A 22,648-nucleotide genomic window follows, 5' to 3' on the forward strand; every position below is an offset into this window, starting at 1 on the left:
CTCTCTCTATATATATATATATATATATATATAAACTGCATTTTTTTCCCAACAGAACTATGTACAATATTAATTTCTTATCAGCAATACACTACCAAAATAAATGTACAACAAACAGCATATGCTTTTCATTCTATGCTCTTCCAGTAGACAGCAAAAATGCCACATGGTGGTAGAGTTTTTCGCTCTCTGTATAGACACATAATTATCATAAAAAATGGAATTATTTCAGATACGAATTTTATCTTAAAACATTTAATGTGTTTGATATAAAAACAGGTACTGGGTACTGTATACCTTTTTCTTTCAACTTTTTTATCATAAAAATGGAAAATATTTCAGATATGGATTTTATCTTTAGAACATTTAATGCAATTGATATAAAAACAGGTAGGTAGTAGGTACAGTATGCCTTTTCTTTCCACTTGCTGCACTTTTCGTATTTAAGCAATTTTTTCCCATAAAAAATATAAACATAGCTGGCTTCATTTAAGTGCTTGCAAACTGTGGCACGACAACCTGAGCTGAATGGCAGAGAATTGAACAGGCTTTATGCTTATAATGAAAGAAGGAAAAGAAGAAGAACAACAACAACAACAACAACAAGAAGAAACAGTGCTTGATATCTCATAGGGGCCTTCCTGATATTTATTTGAACTAGATTCCGTAATATTCTATGAGTTATTTTTGTTATTTCTTACAGTTCTCTTGATAATGACATTACATCTGAAGCTTCTTATTAATTGTAATTTTGTGACAATGAAAACTTACTCAAACGGAGATATGGCAGGCACGTACATCGTATATAGACTTGCATAATGCAAAGCAATTAGAGCAAAATGACTACAGTTTTTCAAGTACATGAATTCAGCAGAAAGTCATGTTTAATCCACACCAATGATAGTATTGAAAAATTCTGCTACCATGTACGAGTAGAATGAGACTTCCAGTGAATCAACAAATACATGGTATCTCAGAATGAATGAGGATCTCTATGATAAGGTGTTTTCCAGGATTGCATTCAGGCTAATGGGGGTCATTTTGAGCATTTCCTGTAAAATAAGCAATTAGTTACTGGAGAACAAAAAGTGTTGTTACTTGGAACAGTGAGAAATCAGACCTATAGTATATTTACATGAACTTTTCATTAGAGTTTTATAATATCTCAGCTAAGAATAACAAATAGGAACATATAAACATCTCTCAACATGTGATAACTAAATCATACAATAAAAATAAATTCATTAATATTAACTATCGCAACGAATTTTCATTTTATAAATTCTTTTGCAGGAACAAATTTAACATTTCTATTTACCATTTACCATTTCCAGACATCTCCTCCAACAAGTACTTAGGCCTATTTAATTGGACATGATTACAAAATAATCTTTGCAAGATACAGTAGAAAAACTGAATGAAATCAATAAGTCTACATTAATTAAATGAAGTAAGTACTTGTTTCTTATGGATGTTTATTATAATTTGTAATTTGTGAATATACTACTATCTCTACAGATGTATTTGAAATTGGTATATTAAAAAACTTTCTAATATTTCAAAATTTGATACTTTGTTGCTTATATCCTTGAAAGCTGTCACATATTTACTACCAACATGCAGCTTATCACTATTAAACCACTGAACTGTACGTTCAAAAATATAGAACAAATTAAGAGGGAGTTAGGAACTTTTCGTAAGCACAGAATTGCCTTAAAATCTGAGACTTTTGACAACCCACTTTTCCCTCTTTGTCATCATCATCATCATCATCATCATCATCATCATCATCATCATCATCATCATCATCATCATCATCATCATCATCAACAACAACAACAAAAAACTTAGGTTTAGATCACATCACTATCACTATCACTATACAACATAGGGTGATTCTAACCAATCTAACACTGTTTCGATTTTCCCAGACCTCAGCAAGGTAAAGTTAAGAGTTAGAGACAATTGTATTTATTTTGAGCACTATTTGATAAAGTTGGGGTTTTTACCCCTACACATACATACCAGTATATCATTATTACATTGGCAGACTAATCCAGTAAAATACAGTAACAGTGACAGAAGTCTCACGTGAACAGTTTCCATTTACAGACCATCTCATGATTAATAAAATCCAGTAGCTGCCCTAGCAAAGTTGAGTTGAGTTTACATTACCTAGAAGTTTAGGGTACATTTCTACTCAACTTTTTCGTTTATTTTTCTCGAAAAATGTCTTCATTACAGAAAACTCTTATATTATTCCCAAACATGGTCATGAAGTAATCCACGTTAACATCATATGAAGGATATTTATCAGAAAGATTTTTACTCTGCATGACTACAGTTTCAATATTTTTACACTTTGATCTGAAACTTTTACACAACAATTTCGAATACAACAATGCATCATTTTTTATGATCTTGTAGTAAAATTATCATGCTTTCCTTTGGAATCGAATATCACAGGTTCAAATCGGACTGAGAACGATGAATTTTCCAGAAGCCTAAATCTAAAAAAGTATGACATTCTACTGTGTGGAAGTAAAGCTGGGTACCTTATGTCACACTATTGGTACTGGTAACAGATAAAAGTATATCTGAGATAGTCAGCTGATTGTCATAAGAAAAATTATGACAACAATATTTATATACCTTAGGCCTACATTCAGATAGAGCTGATTCTGCTATCTAATCCACTGGTGGTGTTCTCTGGTCTCTAAAAAAGATGGAATTATGTTGAAATCCCTGATAGCCACAATCCACGTCTATCATCAGAGTGATGAATTCCGCCTTTCATATACTTCTATTTATAGAATTTTATTTATGGAATGTCAGACTAGCAGATTTCCACAAATAATTTAATTGGTCATATCTGGAAATCTAGTAACTATTTTTAATAATGCAGGAACGGAAAGTTTTGATCTCCTTCCAGCTGGGAGCCAATGTCTTTCATATCTAATTAAAAGATACTTTTTGCACGCTTTCTTTCCAGTACAGAATAACAGTATTTTTACTTTCACATTATGACGTATGAGGAGTAGCTAAGTATTCCGTGATTTGTGGTATTACGAAATTTCAATTTCTAGATTTCCCAGAAATATATATTCTGAGTATCCCTGAATCCGAAAAAGTGGTTTTGGATATGCTGTCTCTCTTTGTAAAGCTATCCTTTTGTATGCATATTGTTCATATTTATTATATTTGAATCAATTCATCTAGAAATAATGAATATTAAATATAATAGAAACATTAAAACACGGAAGAAAAAGAGAAAATATACGAGATTTTCAATATAATATGTAGTGCTTCAAATGTATCTAAATATCTTATGACTACTAGTATTTCATTTCTTCGATATATGCTGTAGTCTTAATTTCTTAAAATACAACATATCTCACATATTTCTAATTTGTGTACCATTATAATCTTGAAACACTGCTAACATTCAGGTTCTCTCCATGCCATTATCAGCTTCATCAGTCACTATTACCATTATCACTATAATCGCCATCATCATCGTCACTTTCACTACCACCACCACTCCCACAACCACTACAGCCATCACTGCCACCATCACCATCACTGCTACCACCACCGCCACCACTGCCACTGCAACTACCACTATCACCACCACCACCTCCTCATTACTGCAAGTCTACTATTATTTACTCCTCAATAGGCTAAATCATGAAGGCAGATAAGTTTATGGCACAATATTACAAGTATTGTCACGACATATTTTTCTGCCTTTCGGTATCAATATACCTTAGAACTTTCTTATGAATGTATATTCGTTAAGTATGGATGTTCTGAATTATTTTATTTTGCTTTTGTCCAAGTTTCTTTCTTTTCCTTAATGTTAATTATTTTCTACAATTTGGAATTTTTCATTAGACATCTTTCCTTCTCCACTCTGTCCTAGGGTAGTAATCGACAGATTTTTGTCATCACAATTTCTCTAGCTGAAGAGGCGAACTGAAGCCGATACAGAGAAAATGCAAAAATAACATAGAGTTTTAAACTCTTAAAACAAGTGTGTGTTTTCGCAGATCACTGTCAAAGGTTTAAATCCTTTGACTGAATTTGGTATTATCCTATGCAGTCGTTGGATTTGCCAAAGGCTTTTGATCTGTGCGACATAAAATGGGATGATATTCTTTACCTAGTTTGCGAATCTCCAGGTTCGAACTGTTCAGTTCTTTTTACTAATGGTGGGTACTTGACTGTTCATCAGCACGATAGAACATTGAAAAATTACAGCAGAGAATCCAATCTTAACAGAGACACAACAGCACACATGGTCATTTCACAATTATTGTCGTCATAATTATCATCATCTTTCACGTTTGACTTTCAACTGTAAAAAAAAAAAAAAAAAAAACTATACACCAGAAATAAAGTCTCTAAAATGAAGTAGTGTGTGAAATTGTACATGTAGAGGTAGAAAATAGGAAATGTGACATTTTAATAAAACCCATACACAGTAACAGTAAGCAGTCAAGAATAGATTCCAACATAGCTAATTTATAGGCATCTGCAATTTTCTTAAAAATAAATATGTATTAAATAAAAGTGTCTTATTAAGGTTTTTTTGTCTATGCATCAATTACCAATTGTACTCTTACCACCAGGCTAACTGAGTGACTTATTCATGAGCTTTTAAGATCAAATCCCTACAGTTATGCTTGTGTTTATATGTTCTCTATTTCTGCACGTGTGTTATCCAAGTGTGCACATACGTGTGTGCCTCCTTCATCTTCCTCTGCCCCATCCTTTATCTATCTCTTCCTCCACTTGAATTTCTATATATATATTTTTTCTGTTGGAGGAATGTTTTGGAACCTTTCATATAACAGTCCATATATCTTTACATTCATAACACATGATAGTCATCAAACCTACTACTGTACTTGCAAATCTGGCTTTCAGATATAGCTCCCTATGAAGCTGATTTTAATAATTTCAAGGGAAAAATTGTTCTGGGGCCGAGTATCGAACCCGAGACCTTTGACTGAGTGCGCCAATGCTCTATGACTGAGCTACCCAGGAACTACATCAGATACTGCCTCAATTTTTCCCTTTATAACCACATACCTCAAGTGAGCTGACAGGCCACTACAGACCAAACTTTGAGTGCACACAAACTCCTCATGACTTGAATTGTAGTTTTCTGTTAACGAACAGTAATGTATATTATGCAAATCTGGCTGAAATTATACTACTGTACTTGTTTCAAAACATATCTTCCTGAAATGTACAGATGTATCTTATTGTATTGTTTTTAGGCCTACAGTTTTACCTGATACATCATTTTCATGATCTACTGGTAGGTCTACTTAACAATGTTTCCCTACGCATTTTCTGAGCATTATGTACACGATTCGATTTAATTTGTTCATAGCTACCAAACTAGAATTGGAACAAAAAAATACATTACAGCAATTTTTCTTTGCCTTTAGATTTTGTTGTGAATATTATGAATTAGCTACTAGATGTCCTTGTTTATAATGTAATGTGCGATGTGTCGAAGAGTATGGTTCAAGACACCATAAATTTACAGATTTTTTTTTTTTAATTATACTATATCTGGATGAATGAATTAAAAGTCCGGCATTTAAATCCTCGAATTCTTCAATTGTATGAATTTGTAGAAGTGTTAGCAAGGACGCAAATTTTCACGTTTAAATAAGCTTTCAACAATAATCTGTATAATTTGTTCTAAAGACTATAATGTACTTCACATTTCACTTCTGTTTTCCGGGAAGAGGGATGTTTTCTGTGAAAAGTTTCTTCAAGTTTTGATGTGAGAAAGGGGATTTTGCGTCTGTGGACATTTGTGAAAGCTATCACTATATTTTGCAACTTTCAAACCAAATGCACGCCAGTATTTGTCAACTAGTATTTACTTTGAGTGTCGTTGCTGTCTACAGAATAGTCAGAACTGTCAGACTTTAATGCCAACTTATTTTAATCATTTTAACATTAATATGCATAATACACTTTCGACAATAACATCAAATAAGAGGAAGAACATGTTTTTATAAAAATATAACAAAGGTAAAATATATTTCACTCTTAATACAAAGCATTCGCTGTAAAATGTGAGATGGTGTACTTTTCACAGTAAAAACTTTTACTGCAGTGAGTCAAACTGCAGTGTTACTTGTTTATTTATGTTATTTGTTACTTTCCTTAGAATTTAGTTACTGCAGCAAACAAATCCATATTGAAATACATTAAGAGTAAATTATATGAAATTGATATACCAGCTATCTAGGGCATGAATGAACACCAACATCTGGCCTACTTACAGGTATTTCTTGTTCTCATACACATCAGACAGTCCCAGAACGTGTGGGTGGTCAATGAGTTTCATTATGGCTATCTCTCGTTCAACCTGCAACAATACACAAGAAATTAACAACAAAATAATTAAGTTACCAAAATTAAGATTTATGGAGAAAGGTATAGACATTAATAAACAAGCCAAAGTAGGCAATAATTTCTTCCTGGAACAAAAAAAGTATCTCCCACTTCCTCTCTTTGCTAGTTATCATACACCAATGATACCTTATTGATATATATGAATGCGATATATATATATATATATATATATATATATATATATATATATATATATATTTTTAAGAATATTCATATACGAGTATTACAATAGTATTGTAAAATATTTGTTATTGTATGTAATTTTTGCTTGCAATAAAATCTTTGTAAAAAATTATATATATACTGTATCTGATTCGTTTACATTCTCTACTATTCATCTAATCTCTGTACAGATAAATTACACTAATGTTGCATTACATCTCGTTTTTTATCTCATATTGTTATATTACTGAATAGCATAATTGCAGATATCATAAACTATTTTAATTATTCATTGTTAGGAATTGTTTTTTCTTGTCAATCAATCAATCAATCAATCATAGAAGTAACATTAATTAAGTAATTCATTTTGTGATACAAAAATAATTAATGAGCACCACTATACCACACAATTAAAAGATACTTGTACAAAGTAGACTTCACCAAAGCGGAGCAAAATTACTTTGGCCTCATGTTAATCATAGCATTGCTATAGTAAAAATTAAGGAATCACATATTTATTCGATGTTTCGTATTTTTATAAACCTACTGGAAAACGAAATGTTGGTAGACTTAGAAAATGCTGGAGAGAACTATTTTAAAATCAAACAAAACTTTGTGAAACCAGAACAGGCCAGGATGTCTAATCCATACAGTTTTATGATGATCGTATTTCGTAATAACAATGCCATAACAAAATTATATTCCGAAAAATAAGCATAGACTGAAGTCGAAATCATCATCTCCTGTGATAAAAAAAAGAGCTTGATTACACACTTTTAACACTTTGCATCACTTAAGAATTTAGTTATGATAACAGCTTTCGGGTGTTATAATGAAAAGTGGTAAATTACCTAGTTGAATAGTTTCGATTTCGTATCAGCTATCTTCAGACTAGATCTGTATAATAATAATTACGGTATATATATTTTTTTATCAGGTGGGATGAAAGTTCTAACTTAAGTCTATAGTTATTTTTCGTAATATAATTTTGTTACGGCATTGTTACTACGAAGCTACTATCATCATGAAATGGCATGGATGAAAAGTGGTGAAGTACCGAGTTAATTAGTTTCGACTTCACATCAGTATTCTTCAAACTTGTCAACTAGTCAACTAAGTAATTTACCACTTTTTGTTTTAACACCTTGAAGTTGGTATCACAACTATATTCTTAAGAAAAACAGACAGTTTAAAAACAATACCAATGAAACCCATTAAACCGAAAGGATTATTAATAAATATTTATTTATTTCTATGCAATATTGTCGTTCTCTATGGTCTAGTAGACAACACGGATGAGAACAATGGACTTTTAAGGGCAATAAAAAATCCTTAACATGGCCTCATTCAGAAAGGAAATAAAACTGGAAATCATGTTTTGGAAGCTTATAGCACATAAAAGAACCTTGTCTCTAATAGAGGGCTATAGACAACATTTTTTGGTCATTTCTCACCCACGTAAAATTTGGAGGTAGCACAATGGATCTATATCAATGGCCAGGTATGAACTGCTGCCGTAATCCATCCAATATTGTCACAGTTCATTTAATATACAACACACATGGAAAACCTTCATACCCACTTCAAAATATACATCAAATATTGGTACTGGTAGGTACCTAAGAATATAATAACAATTTATACAGATGTAAGTAGGCCCTAATGAAAACAATGAGCCACTGGCTCAGTCAGCTAAGGCACTTGCCTACCGATGCGGAGTTGCGCTTGGGTACGGGTACGATTCCTGCTTGGGCTGATTGCCTGGTTGGGTTTTTTCCGAGGTTTTCCCCAACTATAAGGCGAATGTCAGATAATCTATGGCGAATCCTTGGCCTCATCTCGCCAAATACTATCTTACTATCACCTAGTCCATCAATGCTAAATAACCCCACAGTTGAAACAGCGTCGTTAAATAACCAAAAAAATTATGAGTGTGGTATACTGGTAAAACAGGTGGTATGTGAAAATTAAAAGATATAATAAAGAAAATTAAAAACCTTGATATTAACTCAATATTGAGAATACAACTAAAAACCACAAAAGAAACATTGAAATGCATGCTAAAACAAACATAAATAGATATGAATTCTCACAGCTAGAAAGAACCAAGTAAAGTATTTACCAAATTAGCAAAATACAAAACTTATATAAATATAACAAGAGATTATTACAAGACTGAAATCTTACTTCAGCATGCACTTTCATGGAGATCATCACATCATCATCTATCTGTTGAGATTTGAGGAAATGGATCAGTAGAAAGATAATTTAGCTAAAGGAAATTAAAAAATAAAAGAACCTTGAACAAGAATTTAATATATTTGAAAATGTGTAAAAAAGTGGAAGAACTTGATATTGTTGAATCTATTAACAAGAACTGTTCTAATGATGGAGCTGATACTTTGTTCCGAAATGTTGAATGTGCCAACATATTGTATAAGACGGTGAAAAAATTTTAAAAAATTTGCAACATATCGGTTACCATGAAAGTCTAGAAGGTTCCTTACAAGCATTGTTGGTACTATAACATCACACAGCATGTAAAATATTTAACCATTAACCAAAAATGAACTTGTTACAATGTGAAGATTTACAGATGAACACACTAAACCAACCAATTAAAATAATTAATAGACTAAAAGTCTTACATTTGTATAAAATGTTCAAATAAAGAAGCAATATCTACACATATTACACGTACATATTCCGATAGTTCTTTCTGTTTACATCCTCTCTTTCCTTTCCAGGAGAAAATTAAGGTAAAAGTGAATATAATAAGCACAAACGATTATTCAGTCAAGAAGAATATATCGTCACCTGAATGCAAGAACTAGGTAACTTGAAATTTGCGTTTTTTAGTTATCTCTTTTATAGCATAGAAAAAATCGCACAAAATGTAATGCAAGAAGTAGGTAACTGATCAAATGATACCAGTGACATCTATTTTCCAATGTAACAAATAGGTAAAAGAAAACGAGACATATTCCTTAGTGCAATAAATAAGAAAATAGGCAATGTCACAAAATATAAAAATCAAGTTACCTAGTTCTTGCATTCAGGTGACGATATGATGGAAAATTTATTTAAAAAATTATCCACCCACTAACGAGAATGACCACAAGGATCCAGAACAATGTTAATAAAGTTTTTACAATTATGAAGACAATATTAACATGGAAAATACAAAGACAAATTAATTTGACAATAATAAATATGTATATATTGTTTTATTCGAAATTATTTAAAAAATGATGAATTGTAGAATTGCAGTGAGTCCTTTAAAGTGCTGATAAAGATGTTCTGAATAATAAAATAATTGAAACCTAAAGATTTCAATATGTCAGAGATATATTTTGATAGAGAGTCTTGTGCACAAAAAAAGAATGCCTTGAACATTCCCTTTGGTTGGTGAAATGTTATACAGAGTGTGTCAAAAATACACGGCAAAATTTCATGGTTGGATTCCACACATGTTGAGGATCAAAAAATATTATTTAAACATAGTTTTGGAAATTGATAATTACTGAGATATCAGACATTAAAGTATTTTGTATTTTATCTTAGCATGTTACTAGCTTCAGTTTAGTTTTAAAATTATGCACTATGTTCAGTACGTTACAAAAGATGTTCGAAATGCCCACCCTCTGTCATACTGCAGGCTTCTGCTCGTTGTATCATTGAGGTTAAAAAATGCCTGGTGCTGTAGGGGCTACGTATTATTTGACAATCCTGCACAATTCTTGCATTGTGTTACAGCAGTTGAGTATAGTCTACCAATGACATTAAATATTCCCACACAAAAAGTTCCAGCTGGTTTAGATCAGGTGAGTGTGGAACCCAAGCAATTGGTCCACCTCTACTACCCAATGTTCAGGGTAACGTTCATCCAGGTGTTAACAGACATTAAGACTAAAATGTGCAAGAGTACCATCACGCAAGAAGTACATCTCTTACCAGACTGCTAGTGGAACCTTATCCACAGTACCGTACAATAATGATGATTAAATTGAATTGAATTGAAAGAGAGGGGAAACAAAAGGAGAAAATTAATAGGTACGCGAAAATGCATCCTGCAAAAGGAGTTCAGTGCTGAGAGAAACTGAATATGTGAGTTCCAAAACCTGTTGGCCACTTGTCTCACTCCAGGTTTTGCTGCTCTACTGAAGGAGCTCAGCATTCAGCTTCTCGAATGCATCCCCCTCCCTCCCATATGTGGTACCTAAGAGGTTACGTCCATTTTCGGATTCCCCCCTTCAAAATTTTCTTGAGCTCCTTCAATGGAGGAGCAAGCCTATGCCTAGCTATAAATTTAGTTGATTTTGTACTATTAATTTGCAACACTAACATAATTCAATGTCTGATAGCTCAATAAAATGATCAATTTCCAGATCCATGTTTATATAATATTTGAAGAGTACAGGAGAAAAAAGACGAATGTCACATTGCTGTTAAGAGGAGATAATGATATAATTCAGTGTATTAATGCAAAATTTATTGCTGTTCCTATAAAAAATTAAGGAAAAAATGACTATCCATTGTGGTAATTCTCCTTTTTACCAGGTTTGATAAGAACAACACTAATGTTTGTAGCAATCTTTTGAATTAGATACTGGCATCATTCTTAATAGCATTTGGACATTAATCTTTTTGCTCATGTACTCTTCATTTTTATCGTCTACATGTGTGGAATCCAACCCTGAAATTTCGCCGTGCATTTTTAAAACACCCTGTGTATATATATATATATATATATATATATATATATATATATATATATATATATATATATATATATATATTTTTTTTTTTTCTTTTAACAAAATTCTGAAGACTTAAGCATTTGAAACAATTACTGTGCATTGTCTTAACATTACATTTTTGAAATGTAATCTTTCTTTCTTACACAATGCAGAACTGTATGTATTGTATTCTTCACCTAACATAATTAGGAACATTAAATCCAGACGTTTGAGATGGGAAGGGCATGTAGCACGTATGAGTGAATCCAGAAATGCATATAAAGTGTTAGTTGAAAGACCTGAGGGTAAAAAGACCTTTTGGAAAGTCGTGACATAGGTAGGAGGATAATATTAAGATGTATTTGAGGAATGTAGGATATGATGCTAGGGACTGAATTAATCTTGCTCAGGATAGGGCCCAATGGTGGGCTTATGTGAGGGTGGGAATGAACCTCTGGGTTCTTTAAAGACCATTTGTAAGTAGGGTAAGTAATCTTTCTTTCAGGAAAGGAAAAATAATACCGGTAATCGTTGAATAAAAGGAAAATGTAAGATGATAATCACTCTACTTTGTATTCTTTAGGAGATACATTAACAATGTCATTCAAAAGTTTCAAAACATGATAAGAAATGACAGAATATAAAATGTTATAAATTAGTGATTCAAAGGTAGGTAGAAATAATAGAAAAGTCATTGAGGAATCTAAGGAGCATTATAATTATTTCTTACTAATTTAATTAAAATTGTGTTTAATAACAAATGTCGATGAAAACAGCAATGGAAACTGTCCACCACTTAGAACATCTCTAATGATTTCATAAGTCTTTTGTCAATATACAGTAATAGTTAAGAGCTAAATTTTTTTCTTGCAGTGACAAAACATACTCAACATGTATATTTCTATCCATGTTACTCACTTCGATTTGTAGTCCTTGTAAATAGAATTTATGTTGAAGAAAATTTCTAATATTATCAGATTTTCCCGGAGAATTTCAGTTCTCTTAAGTATAACCATCAATTCTCCTTTGCTATCTCGGTCTTATACAAGTTCCTGATATTTTGACACAATAAGAGAATATTCTGCATGTAATATGAACTTCATATTTTATCAGACATGAAGAGAAATAGGAAAGAGCACAGAGCTGATCATAGATGAAAAGAAATAGAAAAAAACACAGGAGTGATCATAGATGAAAAGAAATAGGAAAGAACACAGAAAGTGTTGATATCAGTTAAACTCTCCACAGAAGTATCTTTTTGTATCTTTATGTCATACTTTAATATAATATACAAACATATGAAGGACGACAGTACTATACATTTCATAAAATATCTCTCAGTATCCAAAAGAAATGGTCTTTTTGGATGACAGTCAATGGCAGTTAGTAGATGATCCCAAGTCTAACTAAACATCTAAAAAATATACATTGTTGAAAGTAAATATTTCCTTGAAATGGGCACACGAAAACAGAAACCACGCTGAAATGAGTTCCTATAGTGACACTATCAACCATAATGATACATGGTGCAGGAGCGCTCTCAGGTTTTAGTTTTAGTAGGAGCAACTCTTCCTCAACACCCATAGTATTAATTTTTAAGAATAACATTCTGTGCTGAGTAAGATCTCTTCCCGATATATTGTAACAAAATCAACTCACATGAAAAACATATAGTCGTGGACACAATATGTTGAAAAAAAATTATGTGATATGTTAAAAGTAAACAATTCTGACTTCTCTGTAGGGATGGTTGCTGATGCAGGCTTTTCATACATGTAGAAACAAAATAATAACAAATGATTTCTTAACCTGCTATAAATAGGTAAACATTTTTATTTTTATACTAATTAAGTTATTTTCAAATATGAAATTTCTATTAACAGAACATATTTTTATATTTCATTTTTACAATGAGGAAGTTATATGATTATTTCAGACTGTCAGGATTTCATTCATAGGAAAATATAATAGAAAGTTATAGTGGAATCTGTATACAGAAATGAGGTGGTACACCATAACTGGTATAAATGTTGATGACAATAAAAAATAAATAAATAATGATCATTTGAAAGTATTTCTTTCAGCAGTTAGTTAGTAATTAGTTACTGTAATATAAGCTATTTAATGTAAATTATCAAATAATTACTTTATCACAATGCAGCATCGTATCCATAATAAATCTACTGTATTTCCTTACATATCAATACACCTATTAAAATTTCTATACACAAGAAAATCAATGGAACTTCATTAAAATATGAAAGTATTTTCGTCTAACTTCAAACTAAAGTTAATTAATTAGTTAATTCATTCATTCATAGTGTTATGCCCAAAACTATATTACAGTTACAGAGTATGTAGGTGAAAATGCAAGACAGCCTTGGGTTGAGCCCACTAAAATATATTTCCTACAATTGTCACTGAAAATAAACCATACAAAACAGAATTGTAGTAGAAAATAAACAACCAGTATTAGAACAAATAAATATGCTTAATTATATGGAATGCAATTAATTAGGGTATAGTATATTAGAAATTAATAACATTTTCAAAAAGCGTAACCAAATTTAAAAATTCAGTGGGACACCTACCTATGGAGAGGTCTGCGAGGTTTCAGGAGTAGAATTGCGTCATCAGAGTTCATGCAGTGAGATCAGCATAGTTTTGGCTCAAGGAAGTTCGAAAGAAATAAAGATTTTGTACAGGTTCATTTATTTTTTCAATTTGTATAGAGTTTATAGATGGTATATAAGAATTGACAGAGATATCGTGTTTGTTAGGCTCGAAGTCGATTACTCAGGAAGATATGGAAGGCATCTGTCTGCTGTGGTGACAGAGCCACATGAGCACGGTTTTGGTACCCAAAATTCGCCCCCTTCCAATTCTACTAGGAGTGCAGTGCTCGATTGAAACTTTTACAATCATGTACTCACATGATGAACTGTACATGGTGTTCACAGTTTCCATTTCGTATCTGCATTACACATTTTCGTTATGTACAACTCTGAAATGTTACCTCTGAGAAATGATTGAATAGATGTAATTCTGTGTATATCAAAAAGACATAATCTATGATACATAACATACAACACTTCATAGCTCACATACTACTATATATAAATTTGGACCTTCGAAATAACTCTTAGCAAAATTAAACAATGCAGAGATGAATAAACAGTGCAGAAAGGATATGATGAATTTCTACAGAAACTAGAAATGATACTCATTATCAAAATAAATTAATAAATACAACTGGATACTACAAATGCAAGAAGGAGTAAATGCAATTATTCTCTCCATAAAATCTGACCTACTAACCATAACAGAAAAAAAATAGACCGAAACATTTGACTTACAGCATTCATTTGTTGGCTGAAATGATCACTTTATCTAACATTCATGCACAGTGTGTTACTTTGGCTAATAATCACTATGAGAACTCATTTCAGCATGGTTTCTATTTTCGTGTGCCCATTTCAAAGAAATAATTACTTTCAACAATGTACATTTTTCGGATTTTTGGTTGGGCTTGGGACCATCTGCTAAAATGTGCCACTCATTGCAGTCCAAAGGACCATTTTTTTTTTAATATTGCGCGGTATTTTATGAATTCGATATGGTTAGATCATCACTAAATAATAATAATAATAATAATAATAATAATAATAATAATAATAATAATAATAATAATAATAATGACGACGATGATGAAAAAATTAGTGGTGGTGAGGGTGGTGGTAGAAGAAGATGGAGGAGGAGGAGGAGGAGAAGAAGAAGAAGAAGAAGAAGAAGAAGAAGAAGAAGAAGAAGAAGAAGAAGAAGAAGAAGAAGAAGAAGGAAGATGGTGGTGGTGGTTGTGGTGACATAGTGGTGACAATTACTCTTTGAAAATATGGTAGTCCATATAATTCTCTTTTCTTCTCTTAGTCTTATTAGGATTTGGCCTTTTGCCACTAATGGCAATTGCAATCTTTCAAATTAGAAAGACAATTGGTGGGACTCTAGTAACGTTATGTCAGTATATTGTGGGCATTACTGATGATCCCATGTGTAGATAATAGAGGAATGAAAAAGGAACTTCAAATATTCTGCTCCGATGTCTGAATTAGGTGGTGCTAGATGCAGGTAAGTGGAAATTGATCTTTTTTGACTCCTAATAACCTAAAGAATTTTAACTTAACTTACGTAAATTTACATTTGCTCCTATGCTAGCTTTTCAATTTCTATGGATGGGTTGGACAAGGAGACAAATTAATTGCCATTAATGGATCTGTTATAAGATCATAAAGGACATCCCAGAGTATAGACTTAGTATGTGGAGAAAAAGAGAGGGAGGATGAAAAGAAGCAAGAGGAGGAGGAGAAAAAAAAGAGAAAACTCTGAACATTACAGCTTGAAAAATATGGAGAAAATTACATTCAGCTTTTAACTCAAGCTATTAATTAAGAGATAACAGACTTCATTATGTTAAAACTCAGTGATGCTCACTACTTATAATATTTATTATTTGTTTGTTTATATTTTTACTTAATCGCATTTGTAATAGTAATATCAAATGTTTGTATAACAACAGTAATACTAGTAGTAGTATTCAATGGCTAGGGGAGGATTAGGGACGACTCTTCAGCACTCGGCTCAATAGAGGCCTATTGTGCATCCCAAATTATGGGATGAATGAGAATGAGGTGTACCCAGGGTGCGAATTAAGATTTCTGATGGGGGGGGGAGGGATAGAATCCTAGATAGAGAATAACACATAAAATTATTATTATCCTCATTCAATACAGCTCAACGCTTGGTCACACTGAGTTGTTTGTCTTGCATCTTGATTATAATAATAATAATTATATCAGTCTTGATTATAATAATAATAATAATTATATCCGTGAGCAGGTTTAAGATATGATGTGTAATTCCTAAGTTATTGATTGTTGTCAGCTTGCCAGTGATGATAATACGGAAATATTATTTTCTTTGCTTACTTTGTACTTTATAAAGTACATACACTGGTATTAAAACAATTATATTTTGTGAAGGGAGGATAGACGTTAGCCTTGGCAGGAATGTTAATATGAATTTATGAGAGGGGGATAACTTTCCAACAGGGGGGCGGGGAATCCGCCTATCCCCCTGTTAATTCGCACCCTGATAGTAGTAGTAGCAGCAATAGCTATAATAGCATTGGAGATGGATGGTAAAGATGATGACAACAATGTTCATGATAAAGATGAGAATAATTATAATTATGTCTTGTCACTAGTTCTAAATTTACTAGAGTATTGAAAATATTCTCTGTGCATAGTCAAAAAACTGAACTGTACTAGTAAGAAGCTACTATGAATTAAGAAGTTCATGCCAAGATTGTTTTCCACTAAATATAGAATTTTACTTCTTACTTACAAATGGCATCTAGGAAACCCGGAGGTTCATTGTTGCCCTCACATAAGCCTGCCATCAGTCCCTATCCTGAACAAGATTAATCCAGTCCCTAGCACAGGCTTGGAGAACTGGGCGACAATTGTGGTGTTGCGTCACTCATCGGATACATCACTCACCCCTTCCTTCCATCCCCGCGTCATTGACTTTGTAGAGGAAGGGATTTGTATTCAGTTTCTGTCTTATGTGAATGGGTACGAGCCACAAATATGTCATTCAGTGCTGGTGGACTGTGGATGAGGAACCAACGCTTTCCCCATGTTTTCCACCCCTCTCTCGCCAGTTCTGCATCCCTGCCCTAGCATCATATACCACCTCCCTCAAATCCATTTTTAATATTATCCTCCCATCTATGTCTTGGCATCCTCAAAAGGGCTTTTTTTCTCAGGCCTCCCAACTAACCTACCCTATATACGCATTTCTGGATTCACTCATATGTGCTAATGCCCTACCCATCTCAAATGTCTGGATTTAATGTTTCTAATTATGTTAGGTGAAAAATACAATGTGTGCAGTTCTGAGTTATGTAACTTTCTCCATTCCCCTGTAACTTCATCCCTCTTAGTCCCAAATATTTTCTTAAGCACCTTATTCTCGAACCCCTTAACCTCTGTTCCTCTCTCAAAGTGAGAGTCCAAGTTTCATATCCATACAGAACAATCAGTGGCATAACTGTTTTATTAATTCCAACTTTAAGTTTTTTTTTAAAGCAGACTAAATGATAAAAGCTTCTCAATCTAATAATAGCAGGCATTTCCGATATTTATTTTGCATTTAATTTTCTCTAGAGTGTCGTTTATTTGTTATTGTTGCTCCAAGAAAGCCTATTTAAAGAATTTTGTTTCATATAAAACTAATGAATTTAAAGTCGTTCTCAGATTTATTTTCATCTTATGAATTTAGAAAGCTATTTATTTCCGTATGTTAAATCTTTGGAAAGTTAATGAAATGTCGTGAATTGGAATGGCTCATATTACGGCATCTATATTAAATACAATTACAGTAGGGCAGGGAGCACACTTTAAATGCTGCATAACTTTAAAATGGATTTTTGTAGTAACATTATGAATCACATAGAAGTCACTTTAAGATAAAATATGAAATTACAAAAATGTAGTAGGTTTCTTCAGCAAGAAATTGCTTCATACATGTTATCCTTACAATCATATGCTAGGCCTTAAGTGAAATATATTATCATTCTTCTTTTAAAATGATGGAATCCAAAAGAATGTTTCACACTTGCTAGAATAGTTAATTTTGATTAAGATTGTTCAAGTTAATTTGAATAGAAAAAGAGAAATGCCGCTGTTTTGTGATGAATAACATGGAAAAAAAAAAGATAAAAAGCAATAAAATTAAGTGAACAATAGTACATAATGAAAAAATGTATATTTTTACCTTGGGGAAAAGACGATATATAATTTATTTTCTGAGTGAAGAAATGTCTGTTTATTTTAGCTCAACATCCCCATACCTTCCTCTTTTTTTGAAATACATATCATCATTACTATACATTGTATTTGTGAACTTTCATTCTTCATTATTAAATATAGATCACTGACAGTAAGAATTTCTACCGTGTATCGGTAAGTGTTTTTATATAATTTCTATTTAAATGAACAATTATAACTGTCATTTAATGGTGAGAGAATTTTGCTTATAATTATTTCAAACAGGAAATTTGTGAATCATTAACTTTTGAAAAACTATTTTTCTGTCATCTTCCAAAATGTTACAAGTACTTAAACAGGAAAATACTAACATATTTAGCTAAAAATAACATGCAATGCCCCATTTACAAATTCTAAGTTTCAGAAAGGACAAAATCTATATTACATAAAATGTATAGGCTTAGTGATCACATATGTATGAACATGATTAACAAAATAATAATTCTTAATATAGAGTTAGTACTCACCTTCATTAACACAGATTCACTCAATTTTTCCCTATTGATAATTTTTATGGCTACTTTTCTGCCCATTACACAATGGACTCCCAGTTTTACCAGCCCTGTCAACAGAAAATTATATTAGTTAGGTAGGTACCTATATTCGGTTCAATGAAAAAAACATATGTCTATATAGTTAATGAAAAGAGAAAAAGCATTTTGAAATGTTACCGTTGTTAAGAGGAAAATAAATTTCCCTTGCATTGATAAGTTATTTCGTTGGTCAAATTCAGTAATTTCTTCGTAATGATGTTTTGCATGTGACTGTTATTCAGTTAGCTATAGGTGCTCATGTATTTTTTGGTATCAGAAACTTTATTAACTAGGCCTATATCCATCAGTGGAGCCCAGTCCAAGTTTTAGGTTTTTTTTAGCGAGAGGAAGACACAAAATATTCACAAAAAATTTTTTACAGGAAAGAATAATTCTGTTAAATCACATATTACCGCAATAGTAATTATGTTTTCAACAAGATTTCAGAAGTAGATTACTATGATTGATTAGTTTTTTCTTTGTTGGGGCATTAAAATTTCCTTAGCTTGTTGTCTTAGTACAGTGACATCAAAAACTTTTTCCTTACATTTTTATTGTACCTTGTTTTTTGATTATACCACGCAGGCTTTGCTTAATCGTAAGTTTTAGTTGTCATGGTAATATTTTACACTGCATAGGTACAATTAGGACATAGCTAAAAATGCAAGGAAAAAGTTTTTGATGTCACTTTACTATATTTAAATTAAAGAATTTCAATATTCACTAAAATATTTGCGAGGGAGGCGGAAGGGTCAGACAAATGTTTGTGGGGGAGGGGAGCCATAATTCCTTTGGACAGAATCTGTTGCTGTAATCATAAAACCATTGAATTAAATTATGTACAGAACACAGAAATCAGATTATGAAATAATTAATTCTAAATTACAATAATTACATGTTCACAAATTGAGATAAAGTCAGCAGAAAACTCGAAACAATTCTTTCTTTTATGCTAATATGAAAGAGAGAACAAAAATTAATACATAATAACTATTCCTGACAATACTCATTTTCATGTTGGTGATGATATTCAATATCAAACGGATTTGCAAGACCCATTTTCGACATCATCTTGAATTCAGAATTTTTAAGATTGGCTGTAGGTAGAAAATGTTCACAAAACATATTACCAGTAATAGGCTAAGTATAGCATTGACTGTGAATAATTATTAACATTTCCAAGAAACATGTAAGTAATTGTAAACAATAAGTGAATAGAGTGATTCTTTCATAATATTGCAATGGATTGTATTATTAAAATAAATGTCAGTACTGGTTTTGTAAAAAGTATGAAAAGGTAAAACCAAAGGTTATATGTCGACAGTCACTTGAATCGTTCTTCCACTAAACTGCCTTCGGCGTTATTAACTATTCTGTGCGATAAGTGCTTAATGCCTTAAATATTAATAGTAATAGCTGGATTAGTTCAGATTAGAGTCTGTTTGGCTGTTAGGTTACATTGGGGATGGACTTTGGTATTAGGTGGCAATCACATATGCATTTTCTCTGCTACTATCTTTGATGTAATAAATTTAAAATGTAGACCTAATCCTTAATTACTGTACCAACGAATATTAAACATATTATGATAGTTCTTACGTACATACAAGTAAAATGTGTCTAATTGATACTGAGCTCTATTGTTCTTACTGTTTGAAACTTCTTTATATTGGTAGGCTATGTAAGTTAGGCCTATGTAAAACAACTCATATCGAGTTTGCTATACAAATATTTACTTTTTGTTTATTTGATATTTTGTTTCAATAAATACCCTACCGGTATATAAGTTAAGCTATATTTTATATTAGAATATTATACACAACGTTCTGGTCATACTGTAATGGAGTAAGTACACCACCTATAATATTCAATTACTGGTAGTCTTCAGTAGCAAATTAATAATCATTTTTTAATAATCTTCAAAGAAAGCAAAACTATTAAATTTCAGCACAACATAGTGTTTTCTAAATTAGGACAATCAAAATAAGGTAGCAGTAAATTTTGTCTGACTTCACTAACTCAACAACATGGTATAAGAATGGATATTATAATTTTTTTTTTACACTTTTCTGTTGTTTGCCAAAAACAAGTTCACAACCTTTCATTCTACTAATACTCGTACAAGACTTCTGGTACCTACTTCTCCAGAGGGATCAGCAATATCTCTTTTGCAAACATTTCCTCTCAAAAACTTCATAGGTGAAGCTTAACTTTTAGAAACACATTTAAAATATAAGATTATCAAGAGTTATTTAGTTGTATTAGGTGATCAACTTGACTGGCAATGTTTGTAATATCCATGTTGAATCTTTCATACACTACTTTTAACACTTGAATATAAATAATTGATTAAATGGCGATCTTACTCATGTTAATTGTGTAAGCATGTGCGGCTTACAGCTGTTTCGGTGCTTCTTCACACCATCCTCAGAGCCTACAGGCAGCGAAGTTCGAGATGACGCCGAGACCTAGTAGGTTCTGAGGATGGTGCGAAGAAGCACCGAAACAACTGTAAGCCGCTCATGCTTATACAATTAACACGAGTATGATCGCCATTTAATCAATTAGTTTGTAATATCTTCAAGAAAATATATTAACTTTTAGATGCATTCATGACGTTCACTATAATATGTCAGTGGCGTATACAGGTTAAAGGGTTTGGGCTACCGCTGACCCTATTATTACACAAAATATATCTAACTATTACTTTAATTTTAATTACTATGGTAAAACTAATAATACAAAATTATTACATTATGTTATATTATAAACTTTTTCGTTTGTAATTTCCTTGGGCTACCGCCGGTAGCCCCGGTAGCCCGCAAAATACGCCCCTGTAACATGTATAATAAGACAAAATATTCAAGTTCTAGTAAATAGGCCTACGTTATAGAAACAACTTTTTCTCTGTTAAAGTTGTTCCTATAATATATTCACCAAATCTTAAATGATGGAAGTGTTAAAAGTGTGTAATCAAGATGCATAGAAAATATTCATTTGTTGAATATCTTGTAGTGAATATAAGTTAAAACATTGCATCATGGAGCACACTTGGCACATTTTGAAAAGGGCGTGGGAACACGAAGGTGTGATGGAAGAGATGGTATAAGAGCTGATAAATTCGTTGGAGGATGGAGACAAAGTGATGAAGAAGAAAACGATAATAATGATGGAGTAGTAGCATATGACCAAAGCATCATCTACAATGAATGTCGATCTTAACAATTCAGTCAAGTAATAAAGAATGTCCATTGTATATGCGGTGTATTATTATTATTATTATTATTATTATTATTATTATTATTAGTAGTAGTAGTAGTAGTAGTAGTAGTAGTAGAGTGGTCTATGACATTCTCTACAGCACTTGGCAGCAAGTGGGCCCAGCATCAACATTTGTCATTCCCGTTGAACGGGGTCTGATACATTCGCACGCTGCAGTCTTTCTCTCTCTGTCCCTACCTTCTCTCTCTTTCCTTGCCTTCAAGAACACAGCATATGGTCACATTGCAACTGATAGCTGCTGTTGAGTTGCCTATGAGCTCTGTTAATGTTTGTATTGGTGTACGTACATCTTAGGTGAAGATTTAAGATTGTAGCTTAATATAGCACCACAAAAGTTTAAATTACAACAAAGGATTTATCTTGTTGAGTGTTACTTGATAACGAAGAATTGTGGAACAGTGCCACGACGTTTTGCAACGCAATTTCCTGGTGTTCCTGTTCCACAAAAAAGTTTAGAGAAATGGGATCAGTTCTGAATAAACGTGGAAAGAGAAACCCAAGTGTACTTACTGAGGAAAAACTCGACGATATAGGAGAAAGGTTAGAACATTCTCCTCCAAAATCTCTCCACTGTCTCTCACAAGAAATGGGAGTTTCGAAA

The 22,648-nt window shown here is 32.2% G+C and overlaps 2 protein-coding genes across 2 annotated transcripts in view; one reads left to right on the top strand and one right to left on the bottom strand.

The window, feature by feature from the left end:
• The window catches only part of sff (sugar-free frosting), an 87,341-nt gene that overhangs the window by 58,443 nt on the left and 6,250 nt on the right, over positions 1–22,648 (bottom strand). The window contains exons 2-3 of the mRNA XM_069835145.1: positions 18,700–18,794; positions 6,312–6,397 (exon numbers count right to left, since the gene is read on the bottom strand). Of these exons, the coding sequence (XP_069691246.1) occupies positions 6,312–6,397; positions 18,700–18,794 (181 nt within the window). The remainder of the gene's footprint in view (positions 1–6,311; positions 6,398–18,699; positions 18,795–22,648) is intronic.
• Positions 15,391–22,648, top strand: part of pasi2 (Protein) — a 98,514-nt gene continuing 91,256 nt past the window's right edge. The window contains exon 1 of the mRNA XM_069835144.1: positions 15,391–15,470. The gene's annotated coding sequence lies outside the window, so the exon portion shown is untranslated. The remainder of the gene's footprint in view (positions 15,471–22,648) is intronic.

This window comes from Periplaneta americana, chromosome 9 (genome assembly GCF_040183065.1).
Source record: "Periplaneta americana isolate PAMFEO1 chromosome 9, P.americana_PAMFEO1_priV1, whole genome shotgun sequence".
NCBI lineage: Eukaryota > Metazoa > Arthropoda > Insecta > Blattodea > Blattidae > Periplaneta > Periplaneta americana.